The 26,549-nt window shown below is 41.1% G+C and overlaps 1 protein-coding gene across 4 annotated transcripts in view; it reads right to left on the reverse strand.

The window, feature by feature from the left end:
- The window catches only part of LOC109899299 (5'-AMP-activated protein kinase subunit gamma-2), a 104,430-nt gene that overhangs the window by 17,939 nt on the left and 59,942 nt on the right, over positions 1–26,549 (reverse strand). For 3 of the 4 annotated variants that reach the window (XM_031836260.1, XM_031836259.1, XM_031836261.1), the window contains 5 exons: positions 15,965–16,182; positions 12,600–12,651; positions 9,137–9,246; positions 5,558–5,639; positions 2,004–2,062 (listed from right to left, as the gene is read on the reverse strand). In XM_031836260.1, the coding sequence (XP_031692120.1) occupies positions 2,004–2,062; positions 5,558–5,639; positions 9,137–9,246; positions 12,600–12,651; positions 15,965–16,182 (521 nt within the window). Of the gene's footprint in view, positions 1–2,003; positions 2,063–5,557; positions 5,640–9,136; positions 9,247–12,599; positions 12,652–15,964; positions 16,183–26,549 lie in introns of those variants that run through there. The other variant, XM_031836262.1, reaches the window with a different exon arrangement.

Below are 26,549 nucleotides of genomic sequence, written 5' to 3' on the forward strand. Positions count from 1 at the left end.
TTATAATGGTTTTGTTTTTATAAGCATTTGTTAGAATTAGAAACTTAATAAATATAAAAATATATAAATCACAGCAATTGTCAGAAGAAAAACATGTAAGCACTGGCATCATGAAAAATCAAACAGGTGGGAAAGTACCAGAATTTGGCACCACTATCAAGTTCTCTCTCAGTCTCAGCTAATGACAGAGGCAAGGACTATTTCCTCAACAATATGCATAAGTCTGATATGGAAGGTTCCCTAGAGGGTCTCAATCAGGTCCACCTCAACCCTCTCCGACGTAAAACAAGACAGTTATGAGAACCGCCGCTAATGAATAACAACAGCAAAGAAAGGAAGGGGGGCGGGGGGAGATGAGGGAGCAGTAGGTCCTCAATGACTTCATTACAAAAACAAAGGCCATTTCTATGGTACCCACAGCTACATTGAGCCCATTAGGAGAATATGAACAACGGGGGATTTGCTTGGTGATGCGTGTCGATCATTCTTTAGAATGGTGGTGTGACAGACTAGCGAGGTGGATGGAGGATAGACAAAATGCCCATTGAGCTCTATCAGCTCTTGAAGTATCCTTAGGCAGACGGAGTAGAGGGTTATAATACAATAGTCAAAGCCCTGAGGCCTTTTCCGTTCTTCTGTAAAACAACAGCTACATCACATTCACAATAACACAATTACTGATCCAGGACTCTGTGTGTGTGTCAGCTTGACCACAAACTCACTCAAAAAGTCCACAAACAAATGAAAGGCCATTGGGCAGCCCACTCGTCAGTCAGTCCAGACTAGAGGAACATTGACTCATCTTGGAGTAAGGTTGGAAAATTCAGGCTAAAACCTGGGAATTTTTGGAAAGCTACCAGAATGTGGCAACACTCTCAGTGATCTCTGTCTTAGGCAATAACAGAGGCACTGACTATTTCCTCATGAATATGATATGGAAGGACTGACATAAGCTTTACTGCATTGGTTGTTCTCTTGACTATGGATTAACTAACGATAGCCATTAGGATGCCCACACACAGTCGCCGTCACCTGGCCTAACAAATACCAATAAATATTGGGACGGGGAAAATCCCAAGAGGGCCTAGCCTCACTAGCTGGGCTTTCTATAATATGTGTAATATGCAGGAGTGACCATTCAGGTAACATGAACACAGATACTCCCATCTGACACATTTGATTTTTTACTTACCAGGTCAAATGTATTTTCCAGCTGGTCATTGTTCGTAACAGTTTTGCTGCTATTTTGACCAGGCCTCGCTTGAAAAAAATATGATAATACTGCACTCTGCCGTTATTAGGCTTTAGCTGTACTAGGGAGGACTCCTGGCAAACAGCTACTGAAATGGTTCTCATTACACAACACAGCTGAGCAATGCAGGCTATTTACACTACAGCCTACTGTAGTCAGCTGGCTGGCACATCTGCTGTGGTGAGTGTGAGGGTTTTCAGTGGGTATGTGTGTGTTATACTTGACTACAATCACTGTGGGTGAGCTGGTGTGAGAGACAGTTAAGAGCAAGTGGGAGTGTGTGTGTGTGTGTGTGTGTGTGTGTGTGTGTGTGTGTGTGTACACACAGGGTAAAACATGTGTGAAAGCCCTGGGTCAGAACAGAGAGACCGTACTGCAGAATCACCATCTTCTCATGACCTGATGATTAATGATGATGTCTCTCTCCACTCTGCCTGTAAAGCTCCATGACACAGTGCCTGAGATGGAGGTGTTGTTTAAGCTCCCAGCCTCCCAACACAGCACTGCTGTCCAGTCAGTTAATGTCGCTGGCTGTGGTGACAATAGGAAGCCGAAGCCGTACAGTCAAACCATTTCAACCCACAGTCATGTTCAGTAGTATGGACTGAAACAGGGAGTAACTAGCTGGACATGCTCAATGAGAAAACACTCATTTTGGTTTTCTGTAGCAAAATATGTGTACATTATTTCCATTGCCCTAATGAACATGACCCAAAAGTCCTTGGGATCTGTCTGATAAGGGGTCACGTACCATGGGAGACTTGTAGTATCTGTGGAGGATGTTGATGAAGTCTGTGATGGTTAACATTCCTGAAGAGAGAGCGAGAGGGAGAAAAAGGAGTAGTCTTGTTTATTGCAGTAATTATTCACATTGCACAGGTGTTGGATTTGTCCAAGCACATACACTCACTGGTACTGACAGAGGGAGACAGAGGAGAGAAGATGAGAGGAGCAGCAGAGGGAGTTACAGGTGGAACAGAAGGGCAATGTGTGAGATAGGGAGAGGATAGGGAGGGGAGAAGATGGGGAGAAGATAGGGAGGGGATACTGAGAAAGAGGATAGAGGGTGGAGAGGATGATGGTTGGGGGGGAAGATAGGGAGGGGATACTGAGAAAGAGGATAGAGGGTGGAGAGGATGATGGTTGGGGGGGAAGATAGGGAGGGGATACTGAGAAAGAGGATAGAGGGTGGAGAGGATGAGGAGGGGAGAAGATAGGGAGGGGATACTGAGAAAGAGGAGGGGGTAGAAAGGATGGGGAGGGGAGAAGATAGGGAGGGGATACTGAGAAAGAGGATAGAGGGTGGAGAGGATGGGGAGGGGAGAAGATAGGGAGGGGATACTGAGAAAGAGGATAGAGGGTGGAGAGGATGGGGAGGGGAGAAGATAGGGAGGGGATAGTGAGAAAGAGGATAGAGGGTGGAGAGGATGGGGAAGGGAGAAGATAGGGAGAGGACAGGGTGTAGAGAGGATGGGGAGGGGACAGTGAGAGGAGAGTGAGTGAAATAGATGGGCCTATTTCTGGGACATCCTCTCCACATACACCTCATTGAGGTCAGTACAGCCTAGGGGTGAGAGAACATTGGAGTGGAACAGAGGGCTAGATTCTTAGTAAAGCCCATCTGTGCATGTCATACACACACACACACGTTTCACTCTCAGTTGAGTGGACTTGATTTATGTATGCGAGGCTGCAGGGAGACATCAGGCTCTACACTCACATCCTAGTGATGAAGCCAGGACAATTGTGCAATATGGATGTCCCCTAACCATAGGTGGGCACATAGCGATATTGTTCAATGTATCCTTGATTCAATTGTTGAAAAACATATAGACCAAATATGGTAAGAATATACTATTGAGTTAATTTCTGCCATCTCAAATTAGCACTAGTGAATGGAAGCCCATGACCATGGCTCATTATAACTCGTCTGCCTGTCTGTTCTCAGAGCCGGCTAGAGAGGAGAGAACAGTATTTATATCCGTCTCCATGACACTGGCCCAGATACAAGGAGAGGAGGCCGCCTCTTGAGGGGAAGAGAGGGAAGGAGAGAGGATGGAGTCGTCAAAATGGAGGGCAGAGTAAGCCAATGGAAAGGAGAGAGACGATGGATAGAGGAGAGAGGATGGATAGAGAGAGAGGATGGATGGATAGAGAGAGGATGGATAGAGCAGAGACAGAAAAGGGGGGAGGAGGTTGAGGAGAGGGAGGTACAGTGCAAAGACAGAAGCATTAGTAAGAGGATGGGTAGAAGTGAGGGAGAGCACACAAAGGAGAGGGGGGGGTTCTAAGGATGAGGGGAATGGGGGAAAAAGAGACGAGGCAATGATTATATTAGGGGGGAGGGTATTAGGGATGTGGCTAGCCATGATGTAAGAGTGATCCAACAGATTCAGGCTAGAGAGAGATTCCTATGTTACATAATATTCAGTGCATCTCCTGGATGTACAGTAAGTATGTGACTTATTTCAATATGTGTGTGAACACAGGCCACCAGCGCCCTCCCGCAGTGAAAAAAAAACATTTTACACCTTTATTTAATCTTCATTTAACTAGGCAAGTCAGTTAAGAACACATTCTTATTTTCAATGACGGCCTAGGAACGGTGGTTTAACTGCTTTGTTCAGAGGCAGAACGACAGATTTTTACCTTGTCAGCTCGGGGATTCAATCTTGCAACCTTACAGTTAACTAGTCCAACACTCTAACCACCTGATTACGTTGCACTCCACGAGGAGACTGCCCGTTACGTGAATGCAGTAAGCGAAGGTAAGTAGCTAGCTAGCATTAAACTTATCTTATAAAAAACAATCAATCATAATCACTAGTTAACTACACATGGTTGAAGCTATTACTAGTTTATCTAGCGTGTCCTGCGTTGCATATAATCGATGTGTATCGTTGCTCCAATGTGTACCTAACCATAAACATCAATGCCTTTCTTAAAATCAATACACAGAAGTAAGTTTTAAACCTGCATATTTAGCTAAAAGAAATCCAGGTTAGCAGGCAATATTAACCTGGTGAAATTGTGTCAGTTTGGGCCGCCTAATTTGCCAGAATTTTACGTAATTATGACATAAAATTGAAGGTTGTGCAATGTAACAGGAATATTTAGACTTATGGATGCCACCCGTTAGATAAAATACGGAACGGTTACGCATCACACTGAAAGAATAAACGTCTTGTTTTCGAGATGATAGTTTCCGGATCCAACCATATTAATGACCTATGGTCGTATTTCTGTGTGTTATTATATTATAACTAAGTCTATGGTTTGATAGAGCAGTCTGACTGAGCAGTGGTAAGCAGCAGCAGGCTCGTAAGCATTCATTCAAACAGCACTTTCGTGCGTTTTGCCAGCAGCTCTTCGTTGTGCTTCAAGCATTGCTCCGTTTATGACTTCAAGCCTATCAACTCCCGAGATTAGGCTTGTGTAACCGATGTGAAATGGTTAGCTAGTTAGCGGGGTGCGCGCTAATATTGTTTCAAACGTCACTCGCTCTGAGACGGAGTGGTTGTTCCCCTTGCTCTGCATGGGTAATGCTGCTTCGAGGGTGGCTGTTGTCGATGTGTTCCTGGTTCGAGCGAGGGACGGAGGCTATACTGTTACACTGGCAATACTAAAGTACCTATAAGAACATCCAATAGTCAAAGGCTAATGAAATACAAATGGTATAGAGAGAAATAGTCCTATAATTCCAATAATAACTACAACCTAAAACTTCTCACCTGGGAATATTGAAGATTCATGTTTAAAGGAACCACCAGCTTTCATATGTTCTCATGTTCTGAGCAAGGAACTTAACGTTAGCTTTCTTACATGGCACATATTGCACTTTTACTTTCTTCTCCAACACTTTGTTTTTGCATTATTTATTTGAGGCTAAATAGATTTTATTGATGTATTATATTAAGTTAAAATAAGTGTTTATTCAGTATTGTTGTAATTGTCATTATTACAAATAAATAAAATGTTTAAAAAAAATAATAATAGTCCGATTAATCGATATCGGCTTTTTTTGCCCTCTAATATCAGTGTTGAAAAATCAGAACCGGTCGACCTCTAGCAGGGACACACACATTTTATAATTTGCATGGACTATGTCATTTGATCTACTTTCCTCATCACCTCTCTGTTTCTATACCTCCCCTCCTTTATAGTTGTGATACCCTCATCTTACCCTCTTCTCTATCCCAGTCTGACCATTTCTCCCTAAGAACTTGATTTGGTTCCATTCTGTTCACTATGTATGGAAAATACAGTAACATTTGACTGCAAAGAAAAATATATTTTTCCACTTACCGACAAAGCTCTGCTTCTTTGTCTCCCATAGTGGGGCTGCCCGCACCCCGTTGGCAACCAAGGCGAAGAAGGCCTTTTTTACCTACAGGCGAGAAGAACACACAACAATGTTTTTACAAGACTTGTTAAACATGTATTTTATGAAATGTAGGTGGAATAGAGCAGCATTATCCACCACTTCCCAGCCCCCTCTGCCTCCCAAGCTCCCAGTTGAGGGGTCAGACAACACCTCCCACCTAAAGAGTGTGTTTCTGGGCAGGGCAGGGTTTCATCACACCTCCCTGGCAGTGTCAGTTAGCATCCGCTGCTTCCTCCCCGTTACCACTAGCCATTGTGTGGTTAGATGTCTGTTAACTGGGGACAGGTATACAGTACTGTAGTCTTTCATCACAAAAAAGAATGCTGCTGTGTGTGGTTCTGGTGGTTTGACTTTTGTTCCCTGTAAACAACAGGCAGTGGAAACAATTCTCCTCACTCAGGACAAATAAGTATCCATCTTTCCATCTACTTTCATGGAGAGAATAATGCCCCCTGGGCCCAGTTTTTCAAAAGTTATCTGGATTTTGCCTATCAGATTGGATTAAATGCATAGAAATAGAATAAATAGAACATACTTGAATGGGGGGGGGACTCCCATCCTATTCCTTTGCATTAATCTAATCAGATAGGCGAAATCCAGACAGCTAACCTTTGAAAAAACTGGGTCCTGGACATTCCAGATAGGTGTGATGATAAGATGGTATAAAATCAAAGACTCTAGTTCAGATCTTCGTATCTCTAAGCCAGAGATACCTGACTGACTGGATACATACTGTACCATGACTCCATTCACCTCAGCTGGGGGTAAAATAACTACGTAAACTCGTAAGGTGCTTGTGTAGACATGCTGAACAGATACCATTTCCTCATTAGAATTCATTCCCATTAGCATTCATTGGGAACGGCTCTCCCTGAGAAGCAGGTATCTGGTAATATTGTAATCCTACTGATACTGTATATCATTGTACTGCACCTCCCAAGATACTAAATGACTTAAAACCATGACACCGCAAAGGGAAACCTCAGATGATATCCCCCTCCAAAGACAAACGCATGGTCGTCTCTCTAATTGAATGCCTCCGCCTTTTAAAATTCATAACCAATGCTAATGGTCTGGGAATGAACACACAAGTATGCTATTAAACCCCATTGTCTCCAGGCACTGTAAAACATTAATGAGAGCATCTATTTTTCTTTTGGCATTTCTAAAAGAGTAATCTTAAGAAGATGAAAGTTTAATGAGGCCGTGTAGCCATAATGAGAAGGTTCCTTTAGCCTTCACATGGAAACTTTAATCTTCCATTGAGGTCAGCCTCAGTCCGTTTCTGTTCTGGGCTGCTGGTCTGGACAAGCACTCAATGAAAGATTGGGAATCGGATAAGCAACTACTACCAGTCAAAACGTGGATGTGATCAGAGCTATAGGGCTGCCCGATTTCCCAATCGTTAATATAAGTATATTCCAGTAAGTGGGAGGGACGACCCATTTTCCTATCTTCGTTTCCTCATCCACGTGCCAAATACATTCCCTATGAAGCGAAAGAACCCCCTCATTGACTGCAGAGAGTTCCTGCTAAACCCTCTGTAAAACGTGACATGTATAAAAGAGAACTACACAAGCTAAAAGACTACACAGAACTGACCTGTCTTGACAAGAAAAGGTTTTAAGAATGAAGGGGGAGCCGTTCGACTAACGCCGTCTGTGCCTCACACTGTCTGGGGCACAATGTGTGTGTGTGGGGGGTGGGGGGTGGGGGGGGGGAGTTTGTCTTACTGTGTGCCTGATACCACCTGCTCCTTGATCAGAGAGCTGGCTGTCCTGAAGGAGGAATTGGGAGCCATGGACCAGAAACTAGGCGCTGTGGAGACCAGGCTACAAGCCAGCGTGAGCCAGGTGGAGGAAGTGAAAAGTATGAACAAAGTTCAGGAAGAAGAACTGAAGACATTAAAGAAGGACTTAGCAGCTGGTCAGCCAAAGGTGGCCTTCTCTGCAGCTCTAAGAACGTATGGTTCTGGGAACATTGGACCCGTCACCACTGACATACCCTTACAGCACAAAAGTCTTCTCCAACGTCGGCAGTGGATACAACCCTGCTGCAGTTGTCTTCACAGCCGTGGTCAAAGGAGTGTATAACTTCTGCTACACCGTGTTCTACAACGGAAACGCCAACGCTGCCGTGTCTTTGCGGAAGAACAGACAGCTGCTGGTGTCCTCATGGGACGTTAGGTCTGGACCGGCACAAGACTTTGCCAGTAGTGGAGCTGGAGGTGGGAGACAGCACTGAGCTGGGCGTAGACACTAACAGGGTGGAAACTACAACACCTCAAGTGGGTTTTTACTCTTTCCCATGTAATATGAGTAACACGTTTACAGTTCATTTGGCTGTACATAACAGAAGAGATTTGGGGAAAATACATCACAACAGTATGAAAGTAAAACAAAATAAAACATTTACAAAAATAAAAAGTAGCACACTGATTAAACTGTGATGATGTTGAGAGAGGACCAGGTCTACTAGACAAAGATATCTATTGCATTCTTGTGACCTGCACACTAAGGTCACTGTCTGCTGTAATAGTTGTGGTTTGATGTTTAATGAAGAACAGGTTCAAGCTGTTTGACTGAGGTGTTGGTGGTGGTTGTGTTTGTTGTTCTTCTCCATTGTTTGACTGCTGGACTGCAGCCGTTTCATTAAAGCCTTCTCACTGCTTCCTTGTTTTCACCGACATCATCTCTGTAGACAGACATCATCTCTGTAGACAGACATCATCTCTGTAGACAGACATCATCTCTGTAGACAGACATCATCTCTGTAGACAGACATCATCTCTGTAGACAGACATCATCTCTGTAGACAGACATCATCTCTGTAGACAGACATCATCTCTGTAGACAGACATCATCTCTGTAGACAGACATCATCTCTGTAGACAGACATCATCTCTGTAGACAGACATCATCTCTGTAGAGTGTAGTGTGGTCTAACCATGGAAGGATGAGACCTCCAAGCGACATGGTGGATAAGAGATAACACTTATCTGGATTCAAATGTAGAGCTTTTTAATTGCAGATTTCTATCAAGTCACAAGTTCAGACAAAAGCTATTTTTCTAGCCGGTGCTTTTGAAGATAAAACAGTGGGAGAGATTGCGAGGGGTTTTAAAGTGTGACAAGCTTCAAGAGAGAGGAACTGAAAGACTTTTACAAAGAGGATATCATAATAGTATATTCTGGTCTGAGGAGAAAGTCTCCAGCTAATTTCTGTGCTGCGTAGAGACATTTGTATCACTTTCCAAACCAAGACCATAACGGAGTTTACTTGTTTAACAAAGCAGATCAATTAGTAACCAGAGACATAGTATCATGGCACATGCCATGACGCAATTGCATTCGAAGTTACTAGTCGATAAAACACACAAAAAAAGTTTCCTATTGACCACCTGTGTAGATGGAATATTATCAGAAGGCGGGACAACAGAACAATGTTCTGTGACTGTCAGAAGTCTTTGTACAATAGATGTTCATTAGACGGAGCACTTACCTGCAGAGTAGTGTCAAAAACCACGAGCTTAGAGCTGGTAGGAACAATGTCGTAGCACTTGTGTGACTTCATAAAGCGCATGTAGATATCACTTTCGGATTCTTCAAAAGCTGAAAGTAAAGCACATATATGCACAAGCATTAATTCAATGTTCTTACCAGAAAACATTAATACACAAAATACTAGGAATGGAACAACAATGGAAATCCTGATGCCTTGTACTTTGACCAGTAATGAGGAGGTAAAATGACTTCCACTGATTCATGGTTTGCTCTATGCACATCTTCTTCAAAGAGAATATGGAAGAGACGTGGTACATGGAGAAAATGACTTTCTGGCCATTTTCATATAGCTACAAAATATGATCTCTCAAAACCACTACATTGTTGTGTGAGATATCCTGGGTGTCTGATATCGCTTTTCTTCACAAAGGACCTGAATATAAAGGGTATATTCAATGAACTAAGAGACTGGAAGTTTCTCACTCGCTGACTACTGACTCAATCTCCAGGGCCGGTTGCCATGGTAATTCTCCCTGTACTATTCAGCTACACTAAACAGACTTTTTTTTGTTAAGCTCTTGAGACAACAGAGCAGTCGTTTGTTATATGATTGGAAGGAGCCGCCATGCTCCCCACTCACCTTCCTCAAAATCTCTCCGCAAGGAGTCTAGACGATTTGGCCGACTTCGTCTGGACGTTGCCATACATTCTGGCGGCGATTTGAACCGACGCTACAGTCTAACTGCTGTGCCGTCTGTACACCCGTCAGTGTATCAGGTTGATGCGTACGACTGACAGCTCCACTGACGGGTGAGGAGGCTATGTCGACACCTCTGCCGATGGTCACAGCCCAGGTCCATACATATCACAACCTAACCATTGGGCTCGGATACAACCTAGGTATCCGAGCCCAATGCAGCATTGCTAAACCACATGCCTAAAATGGGACGTGAATTCATGTCCATGGACATTGTGCCACTTGAAATGAATCTAATGCCATAATAACAACCTCTTCCATCTGCTTTGTCCTAGATGTTCGCCACCCAACAATCCCATAATAGCTCCGTTAGACTTTGCTCCTTTGCTATGCAGAGCAGCAGCAGTGCGCAGCCTTACAAACCTGAGAGGAACGAGGTGCATTTGATTGAGACTAGATCAAACTGGTTTAAGACAACCCTAATGTAGTCGGAATGTCCTCGGGGGTGGAAAAACTGAACATTTACATTTATATGTGTTCTGTTATCAATAAATTAGAGTCTTGGTTATATGGAAAACCTTGGAACTTAAACCACTATAGGTTAGAGTATCAAACAGAGGTTTTATAGAGTGCACAACGCACATTCCAACTCCCAAAATCCCTGAACACAATGGCTGTGGCTGGTGCCCAAAGCCATTGCCTCACGATCACACTCCCACCAATCTCCAAGTAAAACTACTCTGACCATCTGAGTATTTTGATGTACCACTGAGCACAGGCTTGACACTCTGGCAAGCAGCCATGTTGGCTATTCTGAGAATTGAATTAATGTAAAATGGTCTGTTTGTTTTGAAGAGCCTTGATGATTCACATTTGACCAACGTTGAAAGAAGGCAGCAGTAGCCTTCCATCTCACAGCCTACTGAATGATGGTTGGCTCATATGTGGCTTAACTTGAAAAACAAAATGGGGGGAAAAAAACAAATTATGTAAATAGGATTTAGTTTACCAGATTTACCCAGATGTCTGGTGTTGATGCCTTTATGTAAACCTCTACAGAGTACATCTAGGCTATTTCCATCAGAATGGAATGTTATGTAATAATGGTACCATGATGATAATTTCACACATCTCTGTAATAAAGGTATAGTAACATTAGTGTTCAGCCCCCCCCATCCCACCCACCCAGTTTTTTTGAAGCAAGCAGCATCATGCTCACTGAATGTGCTGCGTGTGCCATGCATACTGTGATGTGACACACAGAGTGAGAGCTGCTGGTACAGTGAAGAGCCTTGGGGAAACACTCAGCGCTGACGTACCTGGTTACCTTAAACATTACAGGGCACGAAGATCACCACCAGTCATGAAAACAAAGAACAAAACCATGGCTTTGTTCAGCAGGGCAGAGAGTTCAGAACTGTTGCAGATACAGTGCATTCGGAAAGTATTCAGACCCCTTCACTTTTTCTACATTTCCTTATGTTACAGCCTCATTCAAAAACGGATTCAATTGTTTTTCTTCCTTATCAATCTACACGCAACAGAATAAGGCTGTAACATAACAAAATGTGGAAAGAGTAAAGGGGTCTTAATACTTTGTGAACGCACTGTAGATATGTGGTGTATAGAACAGGCATGACATTATATCCTGTGCACTACGCAACTTAATCTAAGCTCTGAGCACTCACAAATAGGCTACTGACTAAACTTGAAAATGTTGCCAAATGTGTTGAAGACCGTGTCAAGTGACCTGAACTCACTGTACTAGAAGTGACTTTGGATAAGTGAGTCTGATAAGTGGCATATATATTGTATTTCATGTAAAGTTTAGGGTAGCTGCCTAGGTGGGTAGATTGTGGCAGTTTTTTCTAGTTCTACTTCACATGTAATTGGTCTTTCATTTGACGTCAGATGGTAAACACATCTGGTGAAGTAAGTCATATTCACAAACATCTAGATTACGCTCCCTTAATCAAGGCAGAATAGCACTGCCTTGTCAGTAGCCCCCATCATCTCCTTGTTCAAGCTCTTCTGTAGGGTATTTCTGATTAGATCAGTTATTTACAGCGAAGCTGAGACGCTATTTGGTATAAACACTAGATAAAATGGATGCTATGATTCAGCATTCTAAACTCATTAATATACCACTGTCAAGCCATGGGGTAACACTACCTATGCAGCAGCAGTACTGTATCTGATACAGATGCAACATCGCATTGTGTCTGGACTGAGGGAGGCAGCCAACAGGTTAGCAGGGATAACAGCAAACAAGTTCCCCCCCTAACATGAGCTGAATCCCCTTCATACTAACAATGAAGGTCCCTGCCATCCACTAAAGCTTCTATACATTGACATGATGGGCTACAGAGCTGGTATATAGTTCAGTTCCACCTTTGATATACTCACAAAGCAGTTAAAAACATGTTTTTTTATTACATGTTTTGATTATTAGACTACACCACTCAAATCATGGGAATATGATCCATGGGTGGGATTGTTTGGGCAAAAAATACATTTACCACTAAATGTGTTATTGGCATGATATATGACTTGAAGGCACCATGTATGTTCAATTGCCAATAATCAACGGGCTACATGGCCTTCATGAACTGTTGCTTAGGCTAATTACATAAAAATCATAGATCATTCACATATCCATTTGGCTGACGCATTACCTTGTCAACTGCCATGACAAAGGTTATGCATGGGTTTGCGGATCTACTAGTTGAAAATACATTTCCAAAAAGTTTGCAAAGAGGCTTACCTTCATCTTCTAGATCAAGTTTCTCCAGCATGCCTTCAGCTAAACCGTGGACCTGTAGATAAGAGGTACAGATAGCCAATTGACCGAATGACTCTTCTCGCTCCACAACCCTGCACAGGCAACGATGGCAGCAGAGACCAGGGCGCAGTCGGTTATGAAATACTAGTAGGTCGTAGAAAAGTAACGGTTGTCAACCACACTATAGTGGATACAATGTAGCGAACAGATAGCTTATGTTGCCTTCCCGAGCTGCAAATAGCCTTCCGAACTGGTAACGTTATTGATTTGACAGTCGCCGGGCATGAGAAACTCCTCTCCTCTTGTGCGGTGCCAACACAAAAACGAGAAACAGTCCAACAGTTTCGTACATAAAAGGCTCCTGCGATTTTCATGGACGCATGTCTTTCTTTTCTTGCTCGGTGTTGGTAAAAAGAGTAGAGTAAGCGTATTTTAGTAGACTAGAGAGCATTGTCAGGTAGCCTACATCCCGTAATTTCGTGCCGACTGACGACGCTTGACGTAAAATAGGATGCACGCTACCAATCCCCTATTAAAGTAAAAGTGGAACATTCCAATTTGCTGCAGTCGCTATGAAAAATACAATGAACGCCTGCCAGATCTTACAACGCCTGGATAGGTACTTTACCTATCAGCTAATCACATCATATGTTTTAGCAATCTGTCAGTTGATGACCGGCATTGGCTGCGTTTCAAACTCATTCAAGACACACCCTCCTCCACTTACCATTGCCTCACAGGCTGACTAAACCGTTTGGTGTGCATGCCTTGCAAAATCAATTTAGAAATCTATGTTATTCAATTATTGCACCCACACTGCTCGTGGGCTCCAACGAGCATCTGCTTTACCAATGGCTAAAATAGAGGTCATTTCTATTTCTGACGCAGATCGCGCTGCAAGTCCTGGCTATCCCATCTCCTCATTGGTTTATAGAAGCAGGTACCCACATGCCATCTCCTCATTGGTTATACCCACATGGGTGACTGAAAGATGAATGAGGTCAGTGGCTGTAATGCACCTAATTTATGAAAGTTGCCAATCACAATATAAAGTCAAGAGAAGAAAAAGCCTAGAAGGAGGAGAGATGACTAGAAACGATTCGGTTGACCGTTTTGTGTGTGGATTAATTGTCGGAGTAGAGGACCTTGTGCATTTCAGGTAAAATAACAACTCAATGTTTATATCCCAGGACAAATTAGCAACAGCAAGCTAGCTAACTAGGACAAATTAGCTAGCAAGTGAAGCTAGCTAGCTAAATTGCCATAAATGTTTAATGCTTTTCAACCTTTCCCCAAATTAATGTAATTGGTCGTGATCGTTTTTTGTGTGGGGGGATAAAATACATTTATGCACGATGGCGCGAGCAGCCGGTTTGGGTTCTGTGTTATGCCCTTGGGGAATCCCTGCGACCATCTTCGTCGTCGATCCCAATTGATTAGCCAACCGAGGAAAGTTGCCAACGTAAGCCTCTCAGCCCTCGTTTTTGATTGAGTTTGCGAGTGTACAATTATGTTCACTTCAGGGCCTGAAACGCCCCATAATGCAATTCGCGATGATCGTACATCTGCTAAGAAATGTCAGTAAAAACTTAAAATCTCAAAATGTCAATATGGAGAATTCACAGGAATGTCCCTGTATTGATGTGTAATATTGTTATTATTGTTGCAATATAAAAAAAATACTGAAATATAAAATATGGAAAAGTCAACATTCGCAGGTAAAAAAGTAAAAACGAATGTAAATAAGTTAGAAATGTTGATACTAATGCACTAACATGTTTCAAAAGTAATGTTTTTGTTTGGTTAGCTTTTGGAAATTGTAGAAATAAAACATTTTCCTTCTTCAGAAGCTAGGCAGGCCAACATTAGTTAGCTTATTCATTTGCTAGCTATCATTCAGTAGGCGTATATTAATAATTATGTTGTTAATATAAGTAAACATGCCATCATAATTGACTCTAGCACATAAAGCACCCACAAGTTGCCGAAGCTGAAAATACAATAGTCGCGGGACAAACGACTGACAAATTTCAGGGCAAGGAAAATGTAGAACTTCCTCCCTCGTCCCTTGCCCTGCAAGTGTCAGACGTCATCAGAAGTGTCCACTTAATTTGAGGGCTGAGGGGAGAGGGTGTGTTAAGTGTTTGGAATGCAGCAATTGTTTAACATTTTTCACATTCTTGATTAGCCTTGATTAGTCCTCCAATTACAAATTACGATACCAGGCAGACAATGTTAATTCAGTGATTAATGAAATTGTATGCAAATGACAACACACATTCACAATTTATGATGTGCCATGCTCAATCAAAACTTTGGTTCTGAACCTATCAATGTAATATTTAAACTGTGAAGTATGGAATAAGCAAAGATATGCATGAGAGAGAGCAATAGAGACCTTTAAGATTTCTCTAGATTGAAGTTGTTGATTATTGTGGTTGTTATACAGTGTCTTTCTTGCCTCATCCAGCCATCTTGCCAACTCCTATGATCATTGCCATGCCAAATAGCATGCCAATGACCATAGAAGTTTGCAAGACAGTACAAACAGATCTGGGATCAGGCTAGTGTCTCTCCACTAGCTGAGTGAAACCAGTGTATCACCTGGCAGAGACAGAGAGGGATCCCACTGCGCAAAAACGTCTTGAATCAATGTGGTTTCCATGTCATTTCAACCCCAAAAATCTATGTGATGATGTTGAATCAACAAGAAAACTGATTGTATTTGCAAAAAGTAATCAACGTAAGGGCTTTAAAAAAACAAACTAAATCCAGTGACAGGGTGAAATGTATTGTTGATTTCACTTTGAATTCACGTTAGTTGACAACTCAAACTAGACGTTGAACTGACGTCTGTACCCAGTGGGATAGGATGCACAGTAAGGGCAGAGATTCCAGCAGCATACCGTTGTAGTTCTCATGGGCCACAGAGACAAAACAGACTCTAAATTCACAATTCTAAATAAAACAGTGCAGCTGCTTGGAATTCTATATAAGTTAGATAAATATCAAATTAGATAGACGTTAAAGTGATGACAATCATTTGCATGAAGCGACAAAATATGTAAATGCTTATGTTAATGTACCCAGCTGTGGTCTGGACCACCCATCAATGCATAACGGGAGGGAACAGCCACCAGAACTGACTTCATAGATGAATCTCAATAGTTTGAAGTAGCTTCCTCTCCTCATCTCCTTTCCTTAATCTGCACTGATCTGACCATTGCAGTATTGCTTTTGCCTATCCTTTATGGTCAGATCAGTGCAGTTGAAGAAGAAGAATCTGCTTCAGACTATTCAGATGCACCCTATTTCAACTAGTTTTTAATCAGTGGGGTAGTACTCACTGGTCGTGATCGTGAGTTAGCGATGGGGGCGGAGGGAGTCATGGGTGGTTTGGAGCAGCGTAGACTGAAGCGCTGCCCGGTGTCTGGCGGGGATGAGTAGGAGCGCATCCGTGCCTCCAGCCTCTCCGGCTCGCTCCGATAGGCCTCAAGCGGGAACGCCGGCGGCTGCTTGGCGGCCTGAGTCGGAGGAGTTGAGGGGGGCGAGGAGATCCCGGAGGCTAAGGAGAAACGAAGAACGGGAACAAGAGGTGGATTAGACTTTCAGTATGAAAAAGACCTGAGGATCTTTCTGCCGTAATCTAACATGTCTGAGGGCGATGGGCATCCAGAGTGCCACTATGCAAGGAACCACAGATGGGGTGTTATCTGATTGAACATTGAACATAATTGAACATTTAGCAAGGATTCAGAATGAGATAGATAGGGAATAAACCTGTAGTGCTGTCTTTTTGCAAGTTGAGACAACATTATTTTGGTGACGTGGACAGAGCTTGGAGATGTTAATCAGATTCTCCTGTCACTTCTATATGTATTTTTTTGAATGCAATATACAGTCAAAGTCAGCCTGTAGGTTATTCAGAAGATTCAGAGAAGATTATGTAATTCTACACCAGCAGTAATGGAGTTCAGAGACAAAAAATAGCTGGAAAGTTATTTAAAACCCCACAGAGAGGATAATTTATTGCTGTAGCAAGCATTTTTACACTGTAACAAAGCCAGGAGGGATGATCACCTTTCAACTTCGAATTCAAAAGGACAGAGCTAGATCAAAAGACATCTTAAATTTATAACAACATAGCCCTTAGAGAGATGTTCAAGAAGAGGTTTAAAAAAAAAGACAGACACACCATTTAAACAGTCAAGTGTGAAGAGAAAGTCCATATTATACTAATGAGCTACTGTCATACTAGTTACCTTCTCATCACATGCATGGCATACACACATCCTCCTTTCTGGCTATCCAACAAAACAGGAATTTACAGGGAGTAGGTACCACTAATCACCTCTTACTCCCAGAGGTTCTAATCTAACACAACCTTATTGACATGCAGATGATGCAGTACATCTTCCTTGATGAGCCCAAGCATAATCAATAAAGTCCTCTAGGCACTTAACCAGACTTTTAAGCCTTTACACTCGTGGGAATTGGCCTATATGGATAGGGCTAAATTCTAATGTATAACCATGGTAGGAATCAAAAAGTAACAGTTTGGAGATTATGGGGAAATTATTAGACTAAATATGAGGACAAAACAGTTAATCTTACACAAGACTGAACCCAAACGTTACACTGTTGATTTCATGTGCATTTTACATTTACTGTACTTTCCCGCATTTGATGACACAATCTGAAAATATTCTGGACACATTCAATAACACAATAAGAAAATTCATGGTAAATGTGGGGTAGGTGCAACATAAGACAAAGTAATGACAAGGGTTTGAGTGAGAGGACTAACTGGTGTCTCCAAGGGGCCACACCTCTCCGAAGGGTGCACAGTTCCTACGTAATTTCAATGCACTTTTATGACTCAAAGAAGAGTCTTGAACTATAAGGAGCTATTTTGAGCTCTCCTAGCTGTGCTGTGGAGGAACTAGAGCAAGAACACTTGTAGTTATTTTGTGAGGAACACAACCCTGCATCCCTGCCATCACACAATTACTGTTGTTGTTAACGCATACCAAAAAAGCTCCATTATAAATCGCAATCTGGTCAGGTGGGCATAATTTGAAAGCGTGTTCTATTGCCAACATGGCTAGCTAAGTTACAAAATAGGATCTTACTGTGTTAGGCTTTCACAGGGCAATTCAGAGAAGCAGATCGTAATTTTGGTGCGCAAAGAATAGTCACAAGTGCATTCAGATGCGTTTTCAACGCCAAATTTATTCTCAATACGACAAACATAGGCTCATTGTGTTCAGAACAACCCAGGGCATCTTGTAACTGTATATCAAGCATAGTGATCATAAACGTTGACACTGTATTAGGGCTGACCCCAATTAGTCGACTGGTCGATTGTTTGGTCGTTAGGCTATTGGTCGACTGAGATTGTTTTAGTCGAGCAGTAACAATATATATTATATACACTAACGTTCAAAAGTTTGGGGTCACTTAGAAATGTCCTTGTTTTTGAAAGAAAAGCAAATTTTTTGTCCATTAAAATAACATCAAATACGGTATAGATGTTGTTAATATTGTAAATTACTATTGTAGCTGGAAACTATTTTTTATGGAATATCTACATAGGCGTATAGAGGCCCATTATCAGCAACCATCACTCCTGTGTTCCAATGACACGTTGTGCTAGCTAATCCAAGTTTATCATTTTAAAAGGCTAATTGATCATTAGAAAACCCTTTTGCAATTATGCTAGCACAGCTGAAAATGGTTGTTGTGTTTAAAGAAGCAATAAAACTGGCCTTCATTAGACTAAAAAAGGCCAGCAATAAAACTGGCCTTCATTAGTATTTTTGAGCATCAGCATTTGTGGGTTCGATTACAGGCTCAAAAGGGCCAGAAGCAAAGAACTTTCTTCTGAAAATCATCAGTCTATTCTTGTTCTGAGAAATGAATGCTATTCCATGCAAGAAATTGCCAAGAAACTGAAAATCCTGTACCATGCTATGTACTACTCCCTTCACAGAACAGCGCAAACTGGCTCTAACCAGAATAGAAAGAGGAGTGGAAGGTCCCGGTGCACAACTGAGCATGAGGTACATTCGAGTGTCTAGTTTGAGAAACAGGCGCCTCTACATGTTTTTCTCTCACTTGGACAACAAAACATTTGCAAAAGATTCCCAATTAGTGGGAGGGATGGGGGAAACTTCTTGTTCAAGTTCAAAACCGCTGTCAGTCAAAACAATACTGGCTGTGAAGCGGAAGACCTTGCGCTCTGATGTCATGTATAGCATGTTACTGTAGGCTACAGCCATGGCGTTACAATTTAGGCGCTTATCAAGGTCCAAATCTGCTATTTTGGTACGAGTGTAAAGAGGTACGGGGTTAGGCACATGTATAGACTAGTATAGATGTAGGATCTTAATTTGATCACCCTGTTGCAGGAGAACATTCCAGCAATGCAGGACATTTTAAAGCAGCAATATGTAACTTTTTTGATGACCTGACCAAATTCACAATGAAATATGTGTTGCAGAGTGCACAGAATACGGTTAGGTACTGTAGGGTGAAATACGGGTAGGTTCTGTAGGGTGATATACGGGTAGGTTCTGTAGGGTTGTAATGTAGTCCTCCCCAGCAGAAGACTTGAACGGCATTACAATGAGGTCTAAAGTGAAACCTGTAAGTGATTGTGTGTGTGTGTGTGTCGCATGATCTGCGTCAATTAATAAATAAAGATGTAATTTCCTACAGTTTCCTACATACTATTTAAGCCATGCCATTAGCTTTCAAAACATTTGCTGTAACCCTAGAGATGGATTCCCAGAGCTGTCGGAGCTCTATGGAGAATACATTGGTAGTAAACTCCATTGGTGAGCAGCAAGGCATTAAAACTCCCTTTAACACAGCAGAACGGACATCAGGTTGTCCTACACCAAGCCATCCATTCGCTCTGTCTCTCGGTCGGTGCTACACACAACTGCAAGAGAAATAGGACAGGTTCCCTTTAGGCTGTGGACCAGTGTACACAGCTTCCCAGGCTAGAAGCAAGCATTATGAGGAGAGGGATGCAGGGAGAGGGAGATGGGAGGGAGACACCATTTTAGCTATCTAACTAATGATATTTTGGATTACTCTAAAGGTCATAATAGACTTCTCCATAAGGGCAGGAGTGTAACTATTTCAAAGAGTTTTGCATAAACTGCCTGAATCATGCAAATGAGAACTCCTTGTTGTGTATTAAAACCTCTTAAGGTATAGGGGGCAGCATTTTCACTTTTGGATAAATAGCATACCCAATTTCAACTTCCTGCTACTCATGCCAGGAATATAAGATATGCATATTATTAGTAGATGGATAGAAAACAGTCTGAAGTTTCTAAACCTGTTTGAATCATGTTTGTGAGTATAACAGAACTTATGTAGCAGGCAAAACCCAGAGGACTAACTGTTCAGAATTATTTTATTTGCCTCTGACTGTTCCCTGACTTCTCATTGCCAAGGGATATTTCTTAGGAACCTGTTTTCAGTTCCTACCACTTCCACTGGAATTCACCATTCTTTGGAATTTGGTTGAGGTTATTCATTTGTGCAACGAAGAAGAAGCACATCCAGGAACAACGTTACACTATTGAGAGTTGCGCAAGACGTAAAAAAGGAACATGGATTGTTAACTTCCTGTTTTGAAAATAGATTGCCCCGTCTACAATTTGATCGATTATTAACGTTTAAAAATACCTAAAGTTGTATTACAAAAGTAGTTTGAAATATTTTGGCAAGGTTTATAGGCAAGTTTTGAAATATTTTGTAGTGACGTTGCGTTTTGTGGAAACTTTTTTTTCTGGATCAAACGCGTCAAATAAATGGTCATTTGGATATATATGGACGGAATTGATCGAACAAAAGGACCAATTGTGATGTTTATGGGACATATTGGAGTGCCAACAAAAGAAGCTCGTCAAAGGTAATGCATGTTTTATATTTGATTTCAGTGTTTTGTGTAGCGCCTGCAGGGTTGAAATATGCTACTCTCTTTGTTGACATTGTGCTATCATCAGATAATAGCTTATTATGCTTTTGCTGAAAAGCTTTTTAAAATCTGACATGTTGGCTGGATTCACAACGAGTGTAGCTTTAATTGAGTATCTTACATGTGTGATTTAATGAAAGTTAGATTTTTATATAATTTTTGAATTTGCCGCGCTGCATTTTCCCTGTTTTTTTCTCCAAGTGGGACGCAACCTTCCCCTATACCATAAGAAGTGAACCTCTCTGAGCATGGAACCCAGTAGCGGGCTGAAATTCCACAACATACGGTGATCGCTACATAAATAGTCATATTAAACATTCATAAAAATAAAAGTGTCTCACATGTATCGAAAGCCTAGAATCTTGCTAATCCAACTGCGTTGTCAGATTTAAAAAAGGATTTACTGCGAAAGAATACGATGCAATTATCTGAGGATAGAGCCCCATAAAAAACAACTATTTCAACCAGCACAGGCGTAACAAAATCCCAAACTGCATTAAAATAAATAGTTTACTTTTGACGATCTTCGTCCGTTTGCAATCCCAATGCTAATTGTTACACAATGAATGATCTTTTGTTTGATAAAATCCATTTTTATAGCCTAACCCAAAACATTTTGTGAACCGCTTGTGTCGTGAATTCCGTCTCATTCCATTTTCGACGTCACATTCCAGGTAAATAACCCACACAAAACGGGACTTTTCCAGTCATGTTTGGTTTCATTGCAATCAACTGGTTTGTTTGTAACACAACCAAACCTGATGGGCCATTTCGCGGGACATATTGACTGAAAGAAACCGATTTGAAGACAACAAGTAATGACATCACTGTGCACCAATGATAGGACCACTGTTTCGTTGATTGACTGTATTTTAACCCAATGACCACTGATCGTCTTGAAATCTAGCTGGGTAGATAGCCAATGAGCTGAGGTAAATGGCAATATGCAATGGTTGTGTGTTGGAAGACCAACCCATGTCGTAAACTCCAGCGTAAAGAGAGTAATTCGCTATTGAAGTTTTATTCCGGAAGGAGCTATGCATTTTACACACAGCGTTGTTTTGGTAAACGCGCAGATTCAGCTGTTTATATATCAATCAGTATGGCGTCTAAGTCAGGGAAAGCTAAATCTAATTCTAGATATACAGATGTACACACAATTTTAGAAGAAATTGATCGGAAAAGTGAGACAGAGATTGTTGTAGGACGATTAATTTAGCGATTCCCAAGTGGAGGAATATTTTTTGAACGGAGAGGACACCGTTGTAGCCACTGTGTATAATCTGTAACGGTGCCTGCAGAAGAGGAACAATGTCACCGTTTTGGACTGGTAAGTTATTCTCATGCTAATGCCCTTGTTTGAAATTAATAATATAAAATATTATTTGTGATTTTTTAAATTTTAGAAGCAATGTATAAAAATGTAATGTGATGAAATGATGCAATGAAAAGTGATGAAATGTGTTTGCCGCCCCACCCCAACCCACATGAAATAGCCTATTTGAGGCTGTTGAGGGGAGGGCAGGCCCACAACAATGGCCAAAGTGAAATGGAGACAGTAGATACAGCTGGTCTGTTGTAATATAATAGATACAGTAGATCTAGCTGAAATGTCATAATATAAAAGAGACAGTAGATCTATAATAATATATTCAACCTTATGTTCCCTGTACTCTATATAGATATATATATATATATATATATAATATATAAATATATTATATAATATATATATAATATAATATATATATATATATAAATATATATATATATAATATAATATATATATATAATATATTAATATAAATAAATATAATATATATTATATATTATATATAAATATAATATATTAATATATAAATAAATATAATATATTAATATATAAATATATATATATAATATATATATATAAATATAATATATATTATATTTATTTATATATTAATATATTATATTTATATATAAAGTATATATAGTACAATATATAGTATAAAGTATATATATATACAACTTTAGGTATTTTTAAACGTTAATAATCGATCAAATTGTAGACGGGGCAATCTATTTTCAAGTATATATATCTGTTTATTATACCTCAGCAGCACAATATTGTGTAGAGCTTTGGCAAAGTGGGTGATGTTATATCCTTCCTATTTGGCCTTGTCTCATCGGATGGGGCCACAGTGTCTCCTGACCCCTCCTGTCTCAGCCTCCAGTATTTATGCTGCAGTAGTTTGTTTCGGGGGGCTAGGGTCAGTTTGTTATATCTGGAGTACTTCTTCTGTCTTATCCGGTGTCCTGTGTGAATTTAAGTATGCTCTCTCTAATTCTCTATCTCTCTCTCTCTCTCTCTCTCAGAGGACCTGAGCCCTAGGACCATGCATCAGGACTACCTGGCATGATGACTCCTTGCTGTCCCCAGTCCACCTGGCCTTGCTGCTGTTCCAGTTTCAACTGTTCTGCCTGCGGCTATGGAACCCTAAACTGTTCATATTTACTCGAGGTGCTGTCCTGTTGCATCCTCTACAACTACTGTGATTATTATTTGACCCTGCTGGTCATCTATGAACGTTTGAAAATCTCGGCCATGTTCTGTTATAATCTCCACCCGGCACAGCCAGAAGAGAACTGGCCACCCCTCATAGCCTGGTTGCTCTAGGTTTCTTCCTAGGTTTTGGCCTTTCTAGGGAGTTTTTCCTAGCCACCATGCTTCTACACCTGCATTGCTTGCTGTTTGTGGTTATAGGTTGGGTTTCTGTACAGCACTTTGAGATATTAGCTGATGTACGAAGGGCTATATAAATCAATTTGATTTTATAGAGGACTGAGGATCTTCCAAATATTGAAAGTGTGTAAATAGATACCCATGTTATTTTGTAAAATGTATATATTTTTTTCTTCATATTTTTTTGCATATATGCATATCCTTGCTTCCGGTCCTGAGCTACAGGCAGTTAGATTTGGGTATGTCATTTTAGGTGAAAATGGAAAAAAAAGCGGATTCTTACTAATTTGGCCTTTTGTCTGTCTTTTTTAATAATGTGTGCTGGCCTACATGTTCCATCACCTGGGTAATTACAAGAAAGGTTAATTGCACAGTTGAAATTATTTATTGTCTGCTATGCAGCAAGGCAACCACTGGAAATATAGGTAATATTGTTTACTGCGCCATGATGTTTTCCATGTGTCGACTAATCTCGAATTCTTCTCGCCATGGTTGTGTGATCTATGAAACATCTGCTAGCCTCACACTCTCACAGCATGTGTCTGGCTTGTCTGACAGAAACGACAGCTTGCTGCCCCCCATGTCTCTCTGTCTGTCAACATCCCTACCTCCATCTCACTCAGGTTTTATATTTGCATTCATGTCCCTATGTCACTGTAGTATCTGTGGGCATCATAACAACAAGATGTCACAAGAAGGTTTTGATGCCAATACATTACATGCATCTCTATTTGTTTGATGTGGAATTGGACATTCTTGTGAATAAAGCAGTTGGACTAAATCACCCTATGATGGAATTATAAACACACTATTAAATATATTATAAACACATTAAAACAAATTAACAGTTAATTCACGTGAATAGCAGTGGCACCAATTGAACTCTACTACAGAGCACTTTACACACTTCAAAGGGCACTTTAAAGGGCTGGTTTCAAGTGTCTTCTTCACTGGTAATTAAGGAGCTGGAATTATTCACTTGAACAAAAAAATTGCTCTCCATTTCGGCATAATTTGCCTTTAAGTAACACTCATGACCAGTGGTGACCTGTCATTTGGAGGGGGGGGGGGGGGCTTGCCTGTTTTGCATGTTATTTTGGCATTCATTCGTGTCACATATCAGTTTGCAAACAATGTAAAAAAAAAAAGTATATATATATCATTGAGTTAATAAAGCTGCTAGAAACATGGTCTCTTTTTTGTTTTCTTGAGTAAGTCAGCTCCAATGCAGGAGTTTCAGCCTAGCTCAGTGCTTTCTGTGGTGGTGGGGCAAGCCAGCAGAAAATATGGAGAATTGTGCCGTGATTGGCTCAGTGTTCTGTCACTCATGAGGACACGACGTCACCTCCAAGTCCAAGGGTAGACCTCGAAAATCATAGCCCCTTGGGTGCTGCCATAGAGTTACATTAGAAGTGCCCTTCCAAGAAGGCTCAAGATAATTGGCCACAGATAAAATTACATCAAATCACGTTATATCTACAGTAGCTTTGATTGGACTGATCATCATACTTTCAAAAACTTAGCTAGCAGTCATCATCATGAATCAAGTCGACAATCTACTGGCAAATCCTTTTTAATCCTTGTCATATGAAGATAAATAATGGAGAAAATATAGATAAAACGTATCGGTGCTCATCGGCCATTGGACATAAATAAACATTACACAACAAGTTGGAAATCTCAAATTCAACAATGAGTGGTTTGGAAGGAATCAGTGGCTACCTGCAAACATTGCAAAGCAGTTATTAGCCTGCTATTCAGTGGAGTGGCTGTGTGGTACCAAGTCTATGATGAAGGGTCTCTTTTCCTAGTTTAAAATGATTAACATTCAACATTGGCCATGCTGTCAATAAAGCATGATTTGTGCCCCGTTCAAAACAACTTAACTCGGAACTACAAAATCTGACTGTAGTGAATTCAAGACAACTGGGAACTCGGGGAAAAATAGCTACGACTGGGAAAATACATTTTGAACTTTCATTCAACTTGAAATTGTAAATCCGGAACTCGGGCCACTTTCTAGAGCTGCGAGCTGAAGATCACTAACGTCATCATGATTCGACCAGTTGTCTTGAAAGAACCATAAATCCAGAGAATTGCAGACTTTGATGACAAAATATGCCCCCGAAGGACCACCGCGCCACCTTCCTGTTCAAGTGAAAAGTGTGGTGTACCGCAGGGCAGATCTCTAGGCCCTCTACTCTTTTTTATTTTCACCAATGACGTGCCATTGGCATTAAACAAAGCAAGTGTGTCCATGTATGCTGATGATTCAACCATATGCACATCAGCAACCACAGCTAATGAAGTCACTGAAATCCTTAACAAAGAGTTGCAGTCTGGTTTGGAATGGGTGGCCAATAATAAACTGGTCCCAAACATCTCTAAAACTAAGAGCATTGTATTTGGTACAAATTCTAGACCTCAGCTTACTCTGGTAATGAATGGTGGGCTGTTGAACAAGTTGAGGAGACTAAATTACTTGGCGTTACCTTAGATTGTAAACTGTCAAGGTCAAAACATATAGATCAATGATTGTAAAGATGGGGAGAGGTCTGTCCGTAATAAAGAGATGCTCTGCTTTTTTGACACCACACTCCAAAAAGCAAGTTCTGCAGGCTCTAGTTTTGTCTAATCTTGATGATTGTCCAGTTGTGTGGTCCAGTGCTGCAAGGAAAGACCTAGTTAAGATGCAGCTGGCCCAGAACAGAGCGGCACTTTTTGCTCTCATTGTAATCAGAGGGCTGATATAAATACTATGCATGCCAGTCTCTCTTGGGTAAGAGTTGCGGAGAGACTGACTGCATCACTTATTTTTATAAGAAACAATGTGTTGGAAATCCCAAATTGTTTACATAGTCAACTTACAAACAGCTCTGACACACACACTTATTCCACCAGACATGCCATCAGGGGTCTTTTCACAGTCCCCGAATCCAGAACAAATTCAAGAAAGCGTACAGTATTATATAGAGCCCTTATTGCGTGGAACCTTCTTCCATCTCATATTGCAAAAAAAAAAAACGGTTTAAAAAAACAGATAAAGCAACACCTCATGGCACAATGCCTCTCCCCTATTTGACCCCAGATAGCCTACATGTCAATACATACACAAACTATGTGTGCCTTTAAAAAAAAATGATGTAGTTCTGTCCTGGAGCTGTTCTTGTCTATTGATGTTCTGTATTATGCATGTTTTGTGTGGACCCCA

The sequence above is a fragment of the Oncorhynchus kisutch genome, linkage group LG11 (assembly GCF_002021735.2).
Source record: "Oncorhynchus kisutch isolate 150728-3 linkage group LG11, Okis_V2, whole genome shotgun sequence".
Classification (NCBI taxonomy): Eukaryota; Metazoa; Chordata; class Actinopteri; order Salmoniformes; family Salmonidae; genus Oncorhynchus; species Oncorhynchus kisutch.